At 37.9% G+C, this 22,002-nt stretch overlaps 1 protein-coding gene across 1 annotated transcript in view; it reads left to right on the top strand.

The window, feature by feature from the left end:
* The window catches only part of CALCR (calcitonin receptor), a 72,467-nt gene extending 51,809 nt beyond the window's left edge, over nt 1-20,658 (top strand). Inside the window, exons 6-14 of the mRNA XM_006779213.1 lie at nt 2,673-2,785; nt 4,384-4,475; nt 6,684-6,810; nt 10,909-11,062; nt 14,482-14,542; nt 14,633-14,699; nt 15,434-15,652; nt 16,997-17,038; nt 18,612-20,658. Coding sequence (XP_006779276.1) covers nt 2,673-2,785; nt 4,384-4,475; nt 6,684-6,810; nt 10,909-11,062; nt 14,482-14,542; nt 14,633-14,699; nt 15,434-15,652; nt 16,997-17,038; nt 18,612-18,926 — 1,190 coding nt within the window. The 3' untranslated portion in view covers nt 18,927-20,658. The remainder of the gene's footprint in view (nt 1-2,672; nt 2,786-4,383; nt 4,476-6,683; nt 6,811-10,908; nt 11,063-14,481; nt 14,543-14,632; nt 14,700-15,433; nt 15,653-16,996; nt 17,039-18,611) is intronic.
* The last annotated feature ends 1,344 nt before the right edge of the window (nt 20,659-22,002 follow it).

The raw sequence follows: 22,002 nt of genomic DNA, 5'->3' as shown, positions 1-22,002 counted from the left end.
AAAACACACATATAATTACATATTGTTTTTGTGATGAATCACTATGCTTTAATTATGTTCAATTTGTAACAATGAAAATACATCCTGCATATCAGATATTTACATTATGATCACTACAGTGGCAAAATTACAGTTACGAAGTAGCAATGAAAATAATTTTATGGTTGGGGGTCACCACAACATGAGGAACTGTATTAAAGGGTCGTGGCATTAGGAAGGTTGGGAACCACTGATCTAGAGTGAGGGCAGTCCAAACTTAGAATATTTTAAAGGGAAATACCAATTTACAAGCGCGTGCGCACACACACACACACACACACACATAAGGGGACAGCAAGCTGTGTGGTGCGAGTAAATGGGGATGTTTGGTTAGAAAGGGATGTCAAAATAGACATATTCTTTCTTCAGACATTAAAAACTTGCCAGGTGGAGGAGGACAAATTGTTGACAGCTGCAACAGTTAGAACAGGAAATGCCTATATCCAGACTTTAGTTAAATCAAAACAAAGCAATGATATTTCCTACAGTCCTGTCCACGATTGGAAGGTCTTCAAAACTGATACCTCTCCTCCATATAATGTATTTTGCCATGCATAGCTACATAACTTGGTTAAAACCAAAGTATGGTTATTTTAATAAAACAAAATACTACTTGCTGACAATAAAATGCTATATTACAAACCACTTTTTAAAATTACAAGTAAGCTTGGAATGGTCATCTTTGACAAACAGTATTAACAAAACCACTGACCAATTTCCAGTGTCAATTTTTCTGTGCTGGTTAGTACTAACCCTTTTTCAAACATTGGTGTTCACTTCTTTACATAGTTTTGGTCCAGTGGCTTTCTCAGCACACAATTCAAAAATTTTCAATTTAACTTTGTAACAGATTTACGTTAAGCAATGATGATTCTAATGGGTTGTTTGAAAACAACTTTGATTGAAAGTTTAAATAATTGTTAGAGTAGACACAGAAACAAATCTGCAATTTACAGATTAAATCTTGTGTTTAGTCTGGTAGTAACTATTTCAGTAATACAAAGAAATATAATAAATTTCATCTAAAAGGTGCCAAAGATGAAAAGATTTTTATACTAACTTTCAGCATATGTACTGACTTACCAAAACTACTGATAGAAAACTCTTTAAACATTATCAGATTTCAGTGAAATTTTTTAACATGAGTTGTTTCCTTAGCCTTTAAAATAATATCAGTGTCCTCCAAATATTAGCATATGATTCTGACTTCCACATCTCTCTGCTAACAAACAAACAAAAAACCAAAAAGACAGTATAATAGACTTATCTATATATAGGACAGGTCTTTGCCTTTGTCAATGAAGAAAAATGCTTAAAAAATATTTTCCCTAAGAAATTGTCAGAAATCAAAACTTGTCCAGAGCTCCAAATACACTATTAAAATCTCTTTGCATATTATACCAAGTCATGGTTGTTACATAATCCCTCACGCAATAAATACATTGCAGAGGTACTTTCAAGAACTAAAGAAAATCTGAATAACTCAGATTAAATTAGACAAGTGCATTCATTTTAATGTTTACTTGTTCATTTATTTTATTTTATTCAGAATACTTTTTCTTCCAATTGTTTAGCTAATTAGGTTGGAATTTAAAAACTATCTTGTAGTTAACAAAATTATTCATGATTCTTAGGGTCAGTGGAATGGAATATACATAACCTTGCCACAGGGCAGGACTAGAAGGTTAAATGCAGGGTTTACTAGCCCTGCCATAGCTTTGGAACTGAGTAGACCTGGATTTGATCCCTGGCCTCATATGTACAATGGGAAGGCCAATACCCCCTTTAAATGGTCATTATTAACATTTAGAAGATAATTCTGCAAAGTGCTTGTTAGCACAGAACCTGCTCATTGCAAAGGTATAGATCTCTCATATGTCAATCCAGCTGAATCAGCAAATTTCACTATCACATAGGAGATGATCTAAAAAGTCAATAGTGAAAGCTAAATCTACGAATCCCTAATATATTCTATGTGGGACAAAGAGAGGTGAGTTCAGTAAAATTATTTTGAGGGGCATCAAAATGACTTCTTGATACATCCCCTAGTTTTGGGTTTCTTTGTTCTGTTGAATTTAGTCATGTGAAATTGCCAATATTTGATCATTTGACCAAGAAAAACTGCAGTTTCATAAGTCAATAAATATTGCATATAAGTGAAGAAAAGTATGTCTTGCTCTTCTTATAGTTCTATCAAAAATCATAAGTTTAATGTCTGTTAAAAACAAAACAACAGGACGTAAAGTGTAGGTAGCACTTTGGAGTCTGAAAGGCCTGGTATTCAATCCTAGCTCACCCACTATCTACTGACTTTTAAAATTCCATAACCTCTCTGTCCCTGTGCTGTTTGTAAAATGGAGGTAGCAATATCTGTTTTACAGCGCTCTGCCAAAGCTAAAATGAGACACCGTATATTAGCGCTCTGCCAAAGCTAAAATGAGACACCGTATATTAAAACATTTTGTATAAAACATCCCCAAATCTAATAAGTTCATGGTAGTCTCCATTTACTGATACTCATATTCAAATTCTATTAAGTGATTAACACTTTGAAATGATTTTAAGCCTTAATTTATTATTTTTCCTTCTTGTTGTTTTGAAATGGTAAGTAATAACTTATGTATCATTAACAGAGGTGGCTGTAAAACACTGTGAAATAAATGGAACTTGGGAACTAACTGCTGACATGAATGAAACCTTGACCAACTACAGTATGTGTTATGCTTTCTCCGATGAAAAAATGAAGGTAGGTTCTATTTCAAATTTCAGTATTTCGTGATAATGCGCACACACACACACACACACAATACGTATGAATACATAACTGCAAAGTATCTGCTAACAAGCTGCTAACTTATAGAATAAAATCAGATAATAACATATATTTAATTCTTTTCCATTTAGAACATTCATTTTAGTGTTTTTTAAAGTGGATACTTAAGCACCAATTTCCTTTTTTTTCCATGTTGATGTTTAGTATATATCTGTATCCCGTTCTGTGGATAAACTGCATTCACCAGTTGATGGACACTGGAGTTGTTCCCAGTGTTTGGCTATTATGAATAATGCTGCTGTAAACCTTTGTGTTGACATACATTTTCATTTATCTTAGGGCTTCTTTTTCTTTCCAGGGGGATTTAAAATTAGTTTCTCTTTTAAGAACCAAATTTTCTTTGTTATTCCACTCAATTGTATATTCACGTTCTCTTTATCAGTACAATATCTTTTACATTCTTTGAGTTTCTTTCCTCTATAACTCCTGTAGTTGGAATTTTAGATCATTAATGTTCAACCTTCTTCATTTTCACATACGCCTTTTAGTCTTTAGATTTCCCTCTATGTACAGCTTCACCTGTATCTAAAAAGTCTTGGTATGTCAGTATGAGTTTTTTAATCCAATGGTCATTTAGAAATGTATGCTTAATTCTCAACAATATGATAGTGTTTTTAAAGTTATCTTTTTATTAATGATTTTTTAAACTACTCTGGTCAGCGAAGATGGTCTTTAAGATTTCAATTATTGGAAATATGTTAAAATGTGCTTTACTGATTAGTGTATGGCATTTTGGATAAATATTCTCTGAATATTGAGTCAGCACCTGAAAAGAATGGTATTCTGCAGATGTTGGGTGCAGTGTTTATTATGTGAATTAGTAAATTTTATTGATGTTATTCAGATCTTTACAGCTTGTTTTTTGCCTGTGTGTTTTATTGGTTACTAGGAGATATCAATTTTTGCTTTATGTTTATATGGTTTGAGTTCATATTATTAGGTGCATAGAAATTTAAAATTATTATAGCTTCTTAACTTAATATCTGCACCTATATGATATTACACCAGTTATGGCTAGGGTTAATCTGAGTCATCTTTTCCCATCCTTTTACATTCAGTGTTTTGGTATCCCAGTATTTAATGGTGTTTCTTATAAGAAGCATATAATCCCTTTAAAAATCATCTAGTCCAACCAAATTATTTTATAGGTGAGGACTACTGAGGTCTAGAGAGGTGAAGTGACTGACTTTATGAAAGTACACAAAGACTTAATAATAATACTCTGAGTAAAGAACAGCTCAGATAAATCCAGTCTTGTGCTCTTCCCACAATGTCATGCATAGTCTTAATCTCATAATATTCAATCTATTCATCCAGTTTATTATAATTCAATATAATTTAATTCTTTGAAATACTTGTTCTGATTTTAGTAGGTTATTTTAAAGGAGGGAAACAGTTCTTGATTTACACTGATATTTAAAAATAGAAACTGCTTCCCCCTTCTATCATCATTTATTCACTCACAGCATTTGTGTTTGTAACTGTTGTTGTTGCTGCCATTGTCATTCCAGCATGCTTACATGATGTTCTACGTGGCTGTTGTGGGACACTCTGTTTCTCTTCTCACCTTGACAAGTTCGCTGGGGGTTTTCCTGCGTTTCAGGTAAGCACCCTCATAGCATCTGCTTTTTCTTTCTTCTTTAAGATACTGAAATAAATGGAAAACTCTGTAAAAGTTGGGCGGGGAAGGATCTCCTGCAAATCATAGAGTCATGAAGTAGCAAGAAAAAGTATATTAATTATCATACTACGAGTAAATAAGCAATTACATAGTATATAAGATCCCTGAAGGCCAAAGCTATCTGTTTTGTTCATCTGTATATACCTAGAATCTACCAGAAGGTCTAAATTATAGCAGGTACACAGTCATGTATGTTGGATTATTGAATGAATTTTAATAAATTTTTAAAGTACCTTTAACTCATTTCAGAAAGTTCAGTGTAAACGTCATCAAGTAAATGCAAGAAAACTTTTAACAAATAGCAGAAATTATATTGAAATTATTCAGGGTGGTTCCAGTTCTCACAGGACATTGAACATTAACCAGTCCTTTAAGTCAGTGTAGTACATCAGCAGATCGTTGAACTCTACCTGACTAACAGAAAACCAGGCCGGAGCTTAGCAGCACTGTGTGATGCCTTCATCCACACTCCTCATGCTGGATGATGCCAACTGTCACTGGTTTATGCCATGCCGAATCCAATAATGGGACCAGAGGCATTTGCCTCCCAGTGAGAAGAATTATAAAATGCCATTATGACTGTAAGGGAAATGGCAAGTCACAGGTTTAACAGTGCAGTAGGGAAGAGTTTAATGCAGTGTAAATGGGTATGATGTTTCATATAAAGCATTTTTTTCTTATTAAATCCTTAAATTTACAACCTACTTTTATAGCACTATTATAAAATCAATTAGGTTTGGTTTATTTAACAGACTTTTCTGCTGCTAAAGTAGTACATGGTAGTGTGTGTGTGTGTGTGTGTGTGTGTGTGTGTGTGTGAGAGAGAGAGAGAGAGAGAGAGAGAGAGAGCGAGAGAGAGAAAGGGAGAGAGAGATCTAAACCCCATTCTGCATTCCACTCCTGATCAACAAGTGCCAAATTTTAAAATATTGTGTATTAACTATTTACTGATGCTTGTGCTTCCTGAAAATTTGAAAAATGTAGCTACAATAATCAAAATGTGCTCTAACACATGACCTCATTACTTAAACTTACTTTTTGCTACAGACAATTGAGTTGGAAATATAGGAAAAGCATTGTAAGCATTGTAGACTACCCTCATATTTTATCTTTCATCAAAATTCTTGGGATTCTAACTTTATTCTATGAATAATTTTTAGGGGTAGTTATTATTATTAATCTTTAGCATCATTAACTTAATGCATTAGGTTTTCACATGATGCTACACATTTTTTAACTGAGCCCAATATGGTAAATACAAGATTTACATTTATCTAAGATAATCATTCCAATTTTGTTATAGCCATTCTATAGGCTCTCTTCATTTGCATCAAAAAGTGAAATAGGATATTTAATCATGCTTACTCATATGAACATTCGCACAAATACATATTAAAAGTTTATGAAGGACTTTTAAAAATCCAACAAATTGCTTAGCACCCAAAGGGTGGGACATGGCTATGCAACAAGTATAGGTATCGACAGATCCAAACCACAGGATGCCTCATAATGAGGTCAAATTTGAGCCTATTTAAAATTCTTTGCCTGCGCCTGAGCTCCACCATCAGGAGGCGTGGAAAGTAGGAACTACAAAGTTGATTCCAAGTGGATTATGAGAGATAAAAAGACTTCAGAGCAAATGTCAAAAGAGACGATGAGGGGAAACTTCATAAAGTCTGTGTATGTCAGGGTCAAGGCCATGGATCCAGTGCTTTGTCACAGGCCACCTTCCTTCTTCCTTCATGCTCTCTTATCCCACTTGCCACACAGTTTCTGCCTGGTTACATCACTAAATGGTTGACTTTTCATCTGAAGCACACGCCAAACTATCACAGTTTCTCCTGTAAGAGCTCTTCTCTCAATTAATTTCGCGACATTTATTCTAATTAAAAGTGATTTTATCACCCACTCTTTCACTTGTTGGGCAAAGTCACCTGAAAACTGAAAGCTGTGAGAAAACTGTTTTTAAAAACTCAGGAGTAAGAGGTCCTATAGATGGGACCAACCTCACTTGTTTCAATACATCTCTCAACGATTGCTAAAGGGAATATTAAAAGTACTGCCAAAATATTTTCCCACCAAGTATTTCAACATTTTAGCACTGGTTAATGCTGTTACTTTTTCTTCTAGGAATCTTGCCTGCCAACGGGTTACCATGCATAAGCACATGTTTCTGACTTACATTCTGAATTCTATTGGTGTCCTCGTCCACCTGACCCAAGTGGTCCCCAAAATTGAGTACGTGAACTCGGATCCGGTGAGCACTGCCTTATTTGTTTTTTAATTCTATTTTTAAAGATGTAGCATTTGTAAATAGTTAACATGGTGTTATTGTTTGTAAAACTAAATGGTTTGAAATACTGTATTATTCTTGAAAAACTGACATTCTAGAAAACATTTGAAAGGTTCTCCATAGCCAAGAAGAGTAGAGACAGCAAATAAAAACCCAAAAAAAGGACCAAAAAAAAGAGTGCAAAACTTTTTTAGAAAGGGAAGTTGTTGGACATTTTCAATCTTCAAATATTAACTGAAATTGTAACTAACATGAAAAATTTAACCACAATCCTAATTAAGGAAAAGCAGATCCACAATCAGTTCATCTAGCTGTGATTCAGGCATTATGTCTACTTTGAAAAACAATATATCATTTTAAAGACAATTTCTCTCCTAAGCAAACTAAAGACAGAGTTATGGATTACTTTTTCATTTTGACCCAATTCTCAGGTCACGGAGTCAGCAAAAAGATATTCTTTCCCAGTGCCCAGGGGGATATATTTTAAAAAGAAAGTTATTTCCTGTAAAATGTGGCTGCATCATTCCAACTGTTGTTGCACTACTTCTATTAGAGTACATTTTATTGGGGGCAAAATAAAACAGTGTTCTCACTCCTCAATGAGGAGTCCCCATGGGTTCATGGTCCCTCTCCCATCAGAGTAGTCAGTTTCTTTCCTTGGGAGTTTTTAGGTTAAGTAGGTTCTCTCCTGTAAAACCAAGTGTGAAAATTCTATTCCTTCATATTTTTTAAGTTAAACTCATGGCATAAATAAGGGCTGAATAGATCCTCAGTTTACTGAGTGATGTGAAAATTGCCCATTGTCATCCATGTCATTGGAGCATTTCATTTCCATAATATTTAAAATTTCATTTATTGCTTTCTCTGCTTATTTCTTCATGTGGAGAGTCAAGAGACAGAATTAAAAGTATTGTTCTTGCTGCATCTAAAGGAAGTGGCATCCTTGTCACTTTCTGGAAAGAAATGTGCCTCTGAACTTTTTCTCTGGGTCTGAAAGCTATAATACAAGGAGATTATTAGTTTTTACTGGGAACCTGAGTTTTTTGCACCTCAAAAGCCAAAACAATCAAGTCACATTTTCTGTAGCCTCCTGTATAAGAACTATCCCAAGTTCTGAAAAACAAAGTGAATTTTTTCTCATTCTGACACTTGAGCCACCAAGTGAGCCACCATTGTTCAGGACACTTGAGCCACCAAACTCTGTTGGAACTTTATCCTAGTCATAAGATGATCTACTCAGAATGGATGCTCAGGGCTCAGGCAGGAGAGACCGATGAAACCCAGGGAGGAGAACGGATTCCTCCTGGCTAACCCAGAGGCAGCTGCTGCAAGGAATAGTATAGAAATGTGAGGGAGGGGACAGGGACAGCAGAGCATTTGAGATGAGAGATCAGTGGCAGATAAAATTACATTGGAGTTATCCATTTTGTAGGCTCTAGAAGCAGTGAGATTGGGAATGAAAAACTGTAATGGATTTGAGGGACAGTGCAGAGAGACTATGCCAAAATGTGAACATGGGATACAGCATCCCACTCTAGTCGTTGATGCTACTTCATATTACTCCCATGTCAAAATCAGTAAATGGTATTTCATTAAAGATCAGATGATGTGGGAAAATAGAGAGGGCTTCTTTATTCTCTTTAAATTGAATTACTTAAAATTGGATTTGAAGAACTTATTATGGATTTTAAGAGGTTATTCCTAAAATGGCCACAGGCATCAACCCAATGTCCAGTTTCTCTTATCTGGTCTATCTGGCTGGTGCCTCTACACAGATAAGCATAGCTCACAAGCGGTCTCTTGTGTCATGGTTTACGTGGCGAGCCCTCATCTCAACATGTGCATTTCCACTGCTTTTAAAAAGCTATCGTGAATTTAACGCAGACCTTCTTATAGATTTGCTTTCATTCCAGTTGAAGTACAAGGAGTTTCGTACACTCCTTTGGGGTATGTTGGTTTACTGCTAGAACGCAGCTACAGAGCAACAGTCAATCTGGTATTTGCTGTGCTTCCCTGGTTTGCTCCAAATACTGTAGCACTGTTGTTGCTGGACTATAGAATCTCAGATCCCAGCTCTTCTACTCCCTTCCAGTTCATTCTGTAATCTTGAGCAGGTTACTAAACCTCATTGTGCCTCACTTTCCTAATGTGTAAAGTGGAGGCAGTAATAGCCCCTTCCTCATAGAGTTGTTTGTGAGGATTAAAGAAACCAATACACCTAAAACCCCCAACAGGGTCTGGCACATAGCAACTCTCAATTGTTGCCTCTTATATTATTTATATTATAGTTGTTACCATTGTCATTAGGCCTTAGCTTAAGGCTTAAGCCCTTGTCATTTTCTGTGACACCCACTTTCATTTCTGTGATACACAGCATAGGAGATGTGGAAACTCTGAGCATTTGTTAAATTCTGCTTCAATCCAAAAGGGCCTAAGTGTAAAAGCAGAATGCAGGGAATACTCAGAGTTTTGTAAATCACAAATAATCAAAAGAACTGTGGTCTGAGAATATAAAATTAGATCAGTCATGGCCTGAGAATCCCCAGAGAAGAGTGATATAATATGCTCATTACATCATATAGAGCAATGGTTTTCAACCTTCCTAATGCCGCAACCCTTTAATACAGTTCCTCATGTTGTGATGACCCCCAACCATAAAATTATTTTCATTGCTACTTCATAACTGTAATTTTGCTACTGTTATGATCATAATGTAAATATCTGATATGCAGGATGTATTTTCATTGTTACAAATTGAACATAATTAAAGCATAGTGATTAATCACAAAAACAATATGTAATTATATATGTGTTTTCCGATGGTCTTAGGCAACCCCTGTGAAAGGGTTGTTTGATCCCCAAAGGGGTCATGACCAACAAGTTGAGAACCACTGATATAAAGACTCTTGAGCGTAGCAAGCTGTTAATTCTTATTCCCCTGCTGTACTGCCAGCAGGCTTCCTTTTCCTGCTTTTCTGTTGACTGTATTTTTGTTTGCTGAACATTTCCAGAATGCTTCTTTAGCCACTTCCTGGATCATCTTCCAATGTACTTATCCCAGATGGGACTTTTTTTCTCCAGTGCTTCCCCCTGCGCCCAAACACACCGAATCATGTCTGCAGTTCCATAGACTCAATTCATTTTCTCTAAGGCTTTATCAGAAATCAGCTCAGGATTGCATGACACAGTCACATTTAATTAAAAATGTTATACCTTTAGATTCCTCTGGAGACACTTCAGTACTTCCCTACAAAGCTAGTTAATGCTGACTTTCTGGGTGGGGGATTTTCCTCCTTCATTCAGCCAGCTTTAGAGAATGTACACATTGACAGTTTTCAAGTTGACCGAAACCTTTGCCCCTTGGTTTACCACTAACATCTTGATAAGAAATTCTATAGTTCCTCCTCCTGAGGTTTTGGTGTATATATATATGGATCAAAGTCAGGAAGGTCCCATTGCATTGGGACTCTGCTGGAACAGGGAGCTTAGGCTCTTGGGTGATTAAGATTATTAGCACTAAAAGGCCAGCCAGTAACTAGAGCAGAAGGCATCAGTTGGGTTCAGCATAGCTCCTGGATCATATATGACAAATGCATCCCCTGGTTATCTCCTTTTTGTGCCTGAAGAGATATCACCAACATATTGATGAACTTCAGGAGCAGCATTAACCATTTCTGGGTTATTCACCTCATTGGCCATAGAAAAGGTGCTTTAAAAGTCATGTGACAGATCCTTGGCTGTTCTAGAAAATGATGGGTCTCAGACTCATTGAAGAAAAATAAATTTGTCTAATCCATGCAAGTCACCAAAGTGTAATAGAAAAAGAACATTTTAGGGACTAGGCTTCCATTCCCCTAGATGGCTGTTTATATGTAGTACAAATGACCTATGCACCATGACTCCGATTTGTGGATACAGAGGGTGGCATGTGTTAACAGATGCTCGGGGAAGCTGAATATGGGCTGAATGCAGATACTTGGACTCATTGTCACATTTACCCTCTGTTTACTGTCAAATCCTTGCCCGTGTCTTCCACTGAGTATCTCCATTTCTTTCTGACAGCTGAGCTGCAAGATTCTGAATTGTATCAACCATTACTTGATGTTATGCAATTATTTCTGGATGCTCTGTGAAGGGATCTATCTGCACAAACTCCTTGTGGTGAACGTGTTCAATGGGGAACAAAACATGAAGTGGTATTATCTCTTGGGCTGGGGTATGTATTTCCTCCAACTGAGTTTTGAGCCACTCTCACCTCTATCTGTATATTTATAATGTTCTTGGAATCTTGGTCTGAGAGACCAATCAGGGGCCCTGGTCCTTTGAGATGCTGGGAAGAGTTCAGTCTCCAAGAGAACTTGGTAGAATCCCTTTAACAAGTTTAAACAGATTGTGATGAACATAGGAGTCAGCGTGGAAATGGGGGGATATGATTATGAACATATTCAGGTAACCCAGCTAATGGATAGGCAAAAACCATACTGTGGTTGAGAGAAGATCTGAGTAGGCCCCCTTTCAGCTTTATTTTTCATCTGTTTGTAGAGCAAAGGAGAATTCCACATTTTGAATTCTGTGTGTCCTTCACCCTCACCCACATCCCCTCCTCAAGAACATTCCTTCTTGTCAATCCAACAGCAGGATTCCTCCAATGACAGATCAAGAAGTGGAGTCTAGATGAGCAATAGATGTAACAACATAGGCCTCCAAATAGAGCCTATCTGGCATCATTGCACATGGTAATGGCTTTAAAATCCTATCCCTGGGTTGCTTCAGCTGTGACCGCTTCTGTAGATTGACTAAGGCAGGTGCTATGGTCCATGAGGACTCTTCAGAATTGTTCCCCTTCCCTCAGGGCTGCTAACAGCCTAGCTCACCCTGGTTAAAATGGAGCCGTTGGATAATGAGGTAGTGAGAGGGAAAAGGCTCTGGGACAAAAGCACATGTGGCTTTATTACAAAAAAAAAAAAATCCCATGAAACTCCCTTACCAGAGGAGGATTCTTACTGGAGGGCCAAGGCTGCCTTTGCTCTCCATTGATAAGATGACTGTGACTCGGAGTAGAGGCTGTGGCGCATTTTCATCTAAGCCTGCCCTTTAATGCCGCATTTTGGGAAGCTCCTAAAAATAGGGATAAGAGAGAAAGTATTTACTGAGGATGGAGGATAATCCAAAAGCTTTCTAAGAACATCAGCCTTAATATTTAAATCCCTGCCCAACAGACATTGTTACCAATTGTATAGAAGGTGTCTGGGAAATCATATAAGCAGATCAAACAAATATTGCCTAGAGACAGCTCTGGTATAGATTGTGAACTGGACGGCTCACCTTGTGGGCCACGCCACCCTGGGGAGTCGCAGCAGCAGCCCAGAATCCCGTTTCCTTAACCATCCAGTGAAATTAGAAATCAGGTTTCTGACTAATCTACTGGCCCCACCACAGGTGCTAGGTTCTCCTGTTCTTCTCTGTCCTCAAAACAACTCAGAATACAAAGATCAAAATGGGCTTTTATTATTTTTTTCTTTTAGCTCCAGCCTTGCACAAGAGGTTGATCTTTCCTTCCCCTGCCCTTCTCAGCCTCAAACACACCCTTTCAAGAATTTCTAATCTTCCAAAAGCTGGTCATGCCAAGAATCAACTGGATATAATTTAAGCCTCCCAATAGCAATTCTGATCATCACAAGAATAATGATTGGTTCTGGTCAGATGCCTTTCAATTGAAGACCTGAAAATAACATCTCAACCAGGCCTGCCCCATGCACCCCCACTCAGAGAGACACCATTTCTGTCTGATCTGTTTTACTTACTTCTTTTGAAATAAAAGTATGGCATACTTCTTGTACCAGTTTTGACTATTTAAGAACAGCCATCTGCCATACTCAACAATTTTTCATGGAAGAAAAAGGATGTACATTGATTCTTGCCTGTGACATTCAGCTGGGATGAGGGCACCCTGGAAGGAACAATTTATACCGCTCTTTCCATACTGTTACATTGTGAATTAGTTATAAAAGCTTTCAGCAGCAGCATCATAGACAATCAATGAAGACATATGCTTAACATGCATAAACAATTCAAAGGAGAAAAGGAACAAGTTGTTCAGCTGTATCAAAAAGAATGTAATGAGCTCTGGCCAGGTGGCTCAGTTGACTGGAGCATCGTTCCAGACAGCAAAAGACTGCAGGTTCGATTCCCAGTCAGAGCACATACCTAGGTTGCGGGTTTGAACCCTGGTTGGGGTATATATAGAAAGCAACCGATCGATGTTTCTCTCTCACATCGATGTCTCTTTCACTAAAGTCAATAAACATATTCTTGAGTGAGGATTTTTTTTTTAAGTGCAGAAAAAGAGGTAGCCTGTCTAGAGGAAGGCAAAGAGCCATAGGAATTAACAGATTTGTGGCCGATACTCCTCTATGTAATATGTAAGAAACACATTTTCCTTTCTACAAAATGATGAGATGAGAGTGAAATCTCCATATGCCTCTCTTGTTGTCTAATTAAAAGTATGTATTTCAGAATAAATCCAGAGAATGAATATCTCTAAACCCAAGTGGGGAAACAGTATGTTAGAACTGCTGTGGATACAACGCAATTATGTCTTGTATAACTAGTCAAACTCAAAATTCTTTCAGGTCAAACATTTAATCGATGTTCCTATTAAATTATATGCTTCATGGGTTTAGAAGGTGAGGTGGTTCTCTGGTGAAAACTCAATATTTTCAGGCACTCTCTTTTTGCATATAATTCTCAGAAAATCAAAGTGTGTAAGTCTAATTTACTTCTGAGACACATTTCTTAGTCTGATAATTATTTAAAAACTCATTCAACAGATTTTTCAAACCAAATTAAGTCATACTCTATTGTACATGGGTACATCTGAGAAAAACAGATATATTTTTCTTACGAAAAGCACAACTGTATTCTAGACAACCTGCAGAGAATGAACATTTATTTTTAAAAAGATGCAACCTGGTAGGATGCATCGCCTGTAATTATCTCCATCATCCTGTTTATAAATTCAAAATTGTTTCCACTAGCACTTCAGGTGTAGGCAGAGAAGTCAATACTACGCTGCCTTCACAAAGATTCTGCAGCCAGAACTTACACTGGCTCTTCTGAAGTGTTCTTATTGAAAGAGAACAGGATCAATGCACATGACACAAACAGGAACACAAACGGCCGAGAAGGAATACTGCAAACACTAACAAGGCTTTCAGAGCAATCACACGACCACTTCCACATGCTGTCCTAGGTCACACCCCTCCAGGGGGACCAGCTTCTCCCCATGAGAGAGCCCAGTTCACACACAATGAAAGGCTTTCTGGTCTAAGTCATCATCATCATCATCATCAAGACAAAACAATGGTAGAACAGTCCTAGGGAGAGTAGACTAGACCTACCATAATTATTTGGGTGCTCTTAACCAAACTCCCTGAAAACACATGGTATTCTAACCAAGAACACATTTACCTGGTTTGACCAAAGATAATTTGTGCAAACACATCAGGGAAATATCTTGACAGAGATGTTAAATTTGCCACTGTTTTTTAAACTAAACTACCATTTTCCATTCAATTGTAGCTGTAACTTATGACCAGAAAACCAGGTGTAATATATACTTTTTTACATTTTTAGGGTTCCCGGTGGTGCCAACTATAACCCATGCTATTGCCAGGCTGAAGCGCTTCAATGACAGGTATTGTGGCAGTTTTTAGTTAAATAAATACATGTAAATAAAATGCATCTATATTGATATATTCTCCCCCCCCCCCGCCCTTTTTTTCAGCTGCTGGATGAGTGTGGAAACCTATCTGGTTTACATCATCCATGGCCCTATCATGGCAGCACTGACGGTGAGAACTGCTTTTTAAGTCTATTGCTAACAATGTTATCTCTGAGGATTTCTTTGACGATGGTTCTATATAGCATATATATTAAAATTTTTAAATGAAGCTAATTAAATGATGATCTATAATAAGAACAATTTGAGAGTCTTCGGTTGAAAAAAATGTTGTATTTAATAAAATGGGAGGGGGTGCATAAGCTCATTTCTATACACCCTACACCAAAGGTTAAGTTTTTTTAAAAAAACAACAACACAATACTATAACCAAATTCCCTTAAAGGTAAAGAGCAAGGGCTGAGGAATGTTGAAGATGTTGCTGTTAAGAAAGGGAGGGACAGCAAAGTCCCCCTGCACTTTCCCCTGGGCCCTGCCCAGCAAAACTATCTTCCACTTTATCTTGGATCATGAGCCATCACCCTACCTACCAGTGATCATGCACTTAACGTATTTCATGCCCTTCACATACATTCCCACGCTGTTTCTAACAGCAGCCCTTCAAAGGAGATACATCACCGGGATAAGCTAGGTCCAAAGCTAGGTCCAAAGACTCAAGTAAACTCACCCAAAATCACATGACTAGTATGAAGTTGGGTTGGGGGAGAACATGCCCTTGTAGGCAGTCTCACGTCCTGTGTAGGTCATCTCTGCTCCCCACATTGAATAAAGAATGAAGGAAAGTGGGTGTCCTTCAGTGGTACTGATCTGGATGGTCTGCTCATTCATAACATCTTCTCTTTGCAGGTCAACTTCTTCTTTCTGCTCAACATCCTCCGTGTGCTTGTGAAGAAGATTAAGAATGACCGTCAGCACGACGGCAGACGTTACCTGAAGGCCGTGAAGGCCACCCTGTTCCTAGTGCCCCTGCTGGGAATCCAGTTTGTGATCTTACCCTGGAGGCCTCACACCAAGATTCCTGCCCGAGTCTATGACTACGTGATGCACTTTCTGAGTCATTTCCAGGTAAGGAAGCCACGGGTGTATTTATTCCATACCTGCTCAGCTAGGTTACTATCAACATAGTCGCTCACACTTTCAAAACACAGAGCAGAGAAGCAGATGTTGTATCTGAATGAAATCCTTCCGCTGGACCCCAAGCTGGAAGCTGTATCCCTCTGAAACTGGAATCCAGTTTTTTTCAGTTATTTCATTTGATTGCCTTGACCATGATTAGAGAGGTCAGGACCCTAGAATATCTAGAAGGTCAGCCATACCTGCAGTGGTAGGCAGACTCCAGAGAATGGGCATATTCTCCCGCTTGGTAATTTGCAGAACCTCTTTTCATCAGTAAACATTGAATCAGTTTTGGGATGAGGTGTAATGAATCTGCACAGAGCCATCCATGGCTTCTGCTCCGTCACCCTCCATTGGTCACAGGGGTGTCAGGAATCCATCGGTCACGTTCAGTGACTGTAAAGGGAAGTGCATTCAGGTCTGTCCTCTTGTGGGAGAGAACAGAGTTGGGCTCTCAGGAGCTTCCCCAGGTCTGCCACACAAAAATGGAGAATGGCTGTTTCCGTTCACTCTGCCCAGATCCACAGACCCACTTGAAGACATAGTACTAGGTATTTTGAAAGCAGGTTGGGGCATGGAGGGTCCTCGGGCAGAGGTGAGTCTGCCACAGGCTCTTAGGCCAGAGTTTTGCTGTCTTAATTATAAATTTCAAAGTAATTATACTTGCTACTACTGGAGGTCAAAATTAATAGGGCTAAAAATAATGTTTAGGGATTGTTTTAATAATTGCTTCTGCCATTTCTATTGATAATTAAAGCTTAAATGTAAGGGAACTTCTGAGTAGTGGCCAGGATCTCAGAGGTCACTTAGTCTGTGTCCTTCTTTGAGAGACGAACTTGGCTGTGGGTACAGTACTGCACTAGTTCACCGTGAAGACACGGGGCACAGTCAGGCCCACAGCCAGGCACTGTGATACTCATGCCTGCAAAAGTTTTCTTTACTAAACTCTACAAGGTCTCAGTTTTTTAAATTAAGTACAAAACATTCTTTTCAAATCCGCTCTAATCAGCATATTCTGCTATAAATCTTCATGTTAAAGGCAGCAGCAAATTAACCATACTGACCAGAGCTATCCTTTTAACTAAAGCTCAGAATCCTTCTAACAAGAAAAATACATGGCATATTCTGGTAGTGAAGCACTGAATATGAGTGGTAGTAACTGTTTTTCATCAAGCCTTGACTTGCTATCGCAACAGTAAAATGTTCCTCTCCAGAGTGACTAATTATATTGATGGCTAAATGGTATAATGCACACAAAAGTAACTCCAGCTCTACCCTTTCTCCTCTTTACAGGGATTCTTCGTTTCGATGATTTACTGCTTCTACAACACCACTGTAAGCATGCCGTTCACATAACACCTCCATTGTTTATAGAAAGCCAATACTTCACAGTTTCCAAAGGGCCTCTTTTCATGTGGCCTCACTTCCACAGTTTTCCTTACAGGGTCACATGACTAGCCAAGTTGTGTTTTTCTACCACTGAGTCTTTTCTATGCTCGTGTGGCACAATTGCAGATAGTATTCAGACGGGCAGCTAAGTCCTGATTTGCTTGGATTGCACCCTTGATGCTTCAGGAGCAACGGAAGTCTCCTTGTTGTTGTTATTTGTTTTTTGGGGGGTGTTTTGGTTTGTTTTTTTCAGATTTAATGTCCTTATTTTTGGATCAAAGCAGCATCAGACTCAATCTGTGGTATTGTAGAAAATAATTGCCCTTATTAAAGTGTAATTATTGAAACCTAGCCGCTTAAGGCCCCATTCTAATATGTGTGAGATTTACAAATTAACACAGATTGTCATCTCCACACAAAAGGATAGGTTATAATTTTGGAATACAATGATAGAGGGCTGTGAACACTTCTATAGTAATAATTTTAAAAAATTAGACTTCAAACCCTTGGCCTCGTGCTGAGCTGGGTACTTAATTAATATTCATGGCACTCCAATGGGGATTATTTGAAAAGGGCAGGTGAGAAGAAGCAAAGGCTTCCTGTTTTATTTCTGCTGGGTACTTTTACAAACTCATCTCTACTGACTGCTGTCTACCTTGGATACTTCTGGTTATCTGTTTAAGTTTTATTTATAAGGACAGTGTTGGTATTTGAGAAATGCTGAATGGGTGGAAACTATCAGTTACCTTTGTCTGGGGACATTGCCTCTCCAAAAATATGCTGAAACAATATGTTTCCTAAGTCCGCAACAGTGCATTTGGTGGCTCCTAGATTATAAACCTGATTTTTAAGGACCCGTGTTTAAAGGAAAGAACAACCCAAATAAAGTCATGCCAATTCTTGGCTAGTTCGAACAGGAAAATACATTGTAAAAAAAAAAAAAATCTAAATCCTAAAGTGAATTGTTTATGTTTTAGAAGTCTATCAATAGAAAGAGATAATTTTATACTGAAAAGATTGTCACTCCGCTAACCAGAGTTCTATCTGGCCATATCAGATAAAGGAAAATCAACAAAATTATAAAACCCAGAACTGTGCTATGATTTGCATATATATTTTCATGACCAATAATGTAGAGGTACAGATGAAAGCTTCTTCCTTGTCAGAGATGGTAGCAGATAAAACGTTTTCCACCTCCTTCTCCCTAATATGATGTGTATGCCATATATTGAGTGTGAAACCAAATCAAATTTCACTCATTGGACTTAAGAGCTAAAGAAGAAACCTTTGCATAGTAGCAAGTAACCTTGCCCATGATAGCTTAGACAAGTAACAAGTGCTCCAATTTGCAAATTCTTCTTCTCTGCACAGCCAGAGTATATACCATACAGTTCTTTAGATCAGATTTACAATTCAACCAACCACTTTGAACCTCTGATAAGTTCCAAGAATTGTGCTCCTAAAGTTGGCTTGGGTCATTTCTGATAATTATATGATAGCAAGACTTTTTCTCTTCCAGGTCCAAGAAGCCCTGATACGCCGTTTGCAACTGTGCAAAATCCGCTGGGAGCAGCGCAACGGATACGCCAACCGCCGGCAGAAATACAATATTATGCTGGCAGCTCTGGCTGCAGCTGCGGCTGCAACCAATGCCGATCCTGGTGATATCCCCGTGTGCATCTGCCACCGAGAGCCGAGGAACCACGCAGCTGCCAACAACCTGGAGGGGAACAACAATGACGTCCAATACGAAGTTGAAGCCGAAATCAACCTGGGCGAGGAGATTCACGAGATCATCCCGTTGGAAATCTTAGAGCAGGAGTCATGCGCTTAAATGTAAAGCAAATACAGCATCATGATCTCTGAGGCTTCACATCCTGGGAGAAAGTCCACCCATGCGTTTAAAGTGATCACCATCCTCCCAGGAGTCAGATATATCATTTGTGAAGAATTGTTAAGTGATTTTATCCATAGTGAATCTGAAGAATGTTCTTCTTGGTACTATTGCTATGGGAGACGGTCTAAGGAATGGAGTCTCCCACTGCCAACACTTGTAAATTCCATCTTTCATCTAGGACTGAAATGCAGGTGTAATGCAAGCAAGGTGTCCAAGGAAAACAATTAAATTGACCTAATTCAGATCCAGGGTGCTCATTGTAAAATCTTGAGCCATTTCTACCTTTAAAAATCAAAATCACTGTCAATATTTTCACTTTTAACTCTAAAATTTGAATTAGAATATTTCTGTATTTGGCTATGGATCTAAACTTCTAATCTATTTCAATCAATTCCGATGTTACTCAGATGTTTTACCATCCACACCACGTAAACCACACAAATTACAACAGGACCTCCACAAGACAAAGAGGCTTTCTCATATAGAGATGACCAAGAATGTAGGGGAAAGATCTGTACTTGGCAGGAAAACGTAATGCTTTGAATGAAAAAAAAAATTTTTAAGTCAATTTGCTCGAAACATTAGATGGGCCGATTTATGAATTGGTTTGTTCATATTGTATGCTCAGCCTGGTTTTGGATAATCCTGTCCACTGGGCAGCCCTCACTTTTGTAAGGAATTGGCCTTCATGTTGAATATGCTTTAGTTGCTGACATTTACAAATTGGGAGGTCACAAAGAACCCTTTGCTAAATTTTTCACAAAACTGCCAAAAATGTAATTCCTAATGGAAGAGGATATTCTCTTTAAAGAGATTTCTCTACTTGCCTAAATTCTAAGATTTGTAAAGCAAACCATTCCAAATTTTATAAAGCCAATTACCTCACCCTTGGGTGCTATCTAGCAGTAAAAGATAATTCGAATTGATAACTCATCCTAAAAGTCTATTAACTGCCATCCACTCAGCTTCACAGCTTAATAAGATCCCAGTCTTTCCCAGGAAGACTCAAGACGGCTGATTAGAAATCAGTTTCTGGTTGACCTCTGTTTGCAATGATTAGCCAAACCAGAGGAGGAAAAAAATATGTAACCACTACAAGTTTAACCATATTCAAATTTATTTAAAATAAATGTAGTTTCTCATTGAAGCCCAAAATTATATTCCCATATCTCTCTTTACATCCTCAGTATAATATCTTCAAAAATCCCTGAGTAAATCAGTATCATTAATGGCACCTGAAATTAATATGTGAATTTGCCACAGTAATCAGAGTGATCATTATTCAATTGGTATGCTAAGTGAGGAGATACATCGAAACCCTGCAAATTTCGTCTAATCTATGATATCTTATGCTACTGCCTAGAAGTGATTTAGTTGTGGTAAGACAAAAAAATTAATTTGTTTTGGTTACATATATAGTGCACCCCCATCCCCACCCCCCAGAAAGTATATTCTTTGAGAAAAATATTTTGGATACTAAAGTAGCTAAGACTCCTTTGCTGAAGGTAAGGGAGAAGTTATAAAGAGGGTATTTTTTCAATGACAGTGTTTATGTAGTAGTCTATTTTTGTTTACGGACATGGAAAGCAGTGTATTTCAGGCAGCTCTAGTACAACTGTGATAATATTTTGCTAAAATATTCTAGATGTTATTTAGCTAATACAGTAGGGGCTGATGAACAAAATAGCTTATTTTAGAATTGCACATTGTGCCAAAATTGTGAAATGCTTATGCTATGTATTTGTATAAATCAATACATCATCTGTGATAAGCAAAAAGGTGTGTATTTGCATATTTTTTCTAAAGAAATATATTATTTATCTTGTCATTCATTCATCTCCTGCTCATTCCATGTTCTTTTTCATTTCAGTCATGGGCTGCTAACATCTCATCGGGTTAACACTCCAGCAGAAGTTAGAAAACCATGTGCAAAACCATTAAGGTTATTATCTTTGTCAGTTTAACCACCTCCGGCCTGCAATATGACTATAAACCCTGTGGCGTATTTCTCATAACCTTGACCACAATACAAACACCACATACAACCATCAGTCTATATTGTATAAGTTTGGGAAGCACAGCGAAGAAATCTAGGGCAAGAACGTATCATAGCCTTTCATTGTTCTTGGTTGTTTTGTTGTTGGTTTTCATTATTCTGGGACTAGTCCTGAACTGCCCAACAACACATCAGATGATTAGAATTGTCATAGTCATTGATTTTTAATATAGTTTGAGACTAAGGCTGGATAAAAGGCAACTCATTAAATATTAAAATACATAAAGGCCACTATTGGAAAGATGTTCAGATCTGGAAAGCATTACATGTAAAAACTGAGGTAACTGAGAACTGTGCTGGACTGACAAAAGGGAACAGGCACAATTTTTACTTCTTCACATGCAATAGCATCCAAAATTGGTCTCGTGAGATCTGGAGAACTTTTTCAAAAAAAAAAACAACAAAAAACATAAGGGTAATGTCTTTCCCCTTATGTTTTAGTGGGTAACACACCCTTGTGATCTTGAAGAACAAAAGTAATTTCCCATCAGACCGTAAAATTGGACTCTTCAAGAGGGTAGCTTGAACTCAGATGGTCCGCTGTCCACCTGCTTGATCCCAACTATAAAGTGATCTAAAAAAGGCCTTTGGGTGTGCGTGGGTATCATGGGGACCTGAGATAGGAAAGATGTTAACAAAGACATGGCAGAAATGCCGTCATCATGGAGCTGCAACTTGTCTCATTCGTTTCTTCACTCATTGTCATTGATGTTTCATGTACTTTCATTCAGCTATACAACAAACATTAATAGTAGTTATCATGGCAAACTTTCTTTGCAGTGAAAACTGCTTCTCTGCTGAGTCAGTGATAAAAATCAAAATCTGCTAAGTGAACCATTATCCTCAAACCATAACCGCTCATATTTTGGAGGGTGGAAAAACAAAGCAACGTGTGTGGTTGGATGTGATCTTTCCTCCTCGCTAGTGCCGGGTGAAACATCTTCAAGGTATAGGAAA

The sequence above is a fragment of the Myotis davidii genome, unplaced genomic scaffold (genome assembly GCF_000327345.1).
Source record: "Myotis davidii unplaced genomic scaffold, ASM32734v1 scaffold187, whole genome shotgun sequence".
Classification (NCBI taxonomy): Eukaryota; Metazoa; Chordata; class Mammalia; order Chiroptera; family Vespertilionidae; genus Myotis; species Myotis davidii.
This window is presented reverse-complemented; position numbering and strand designations above follow the sequence as displayed.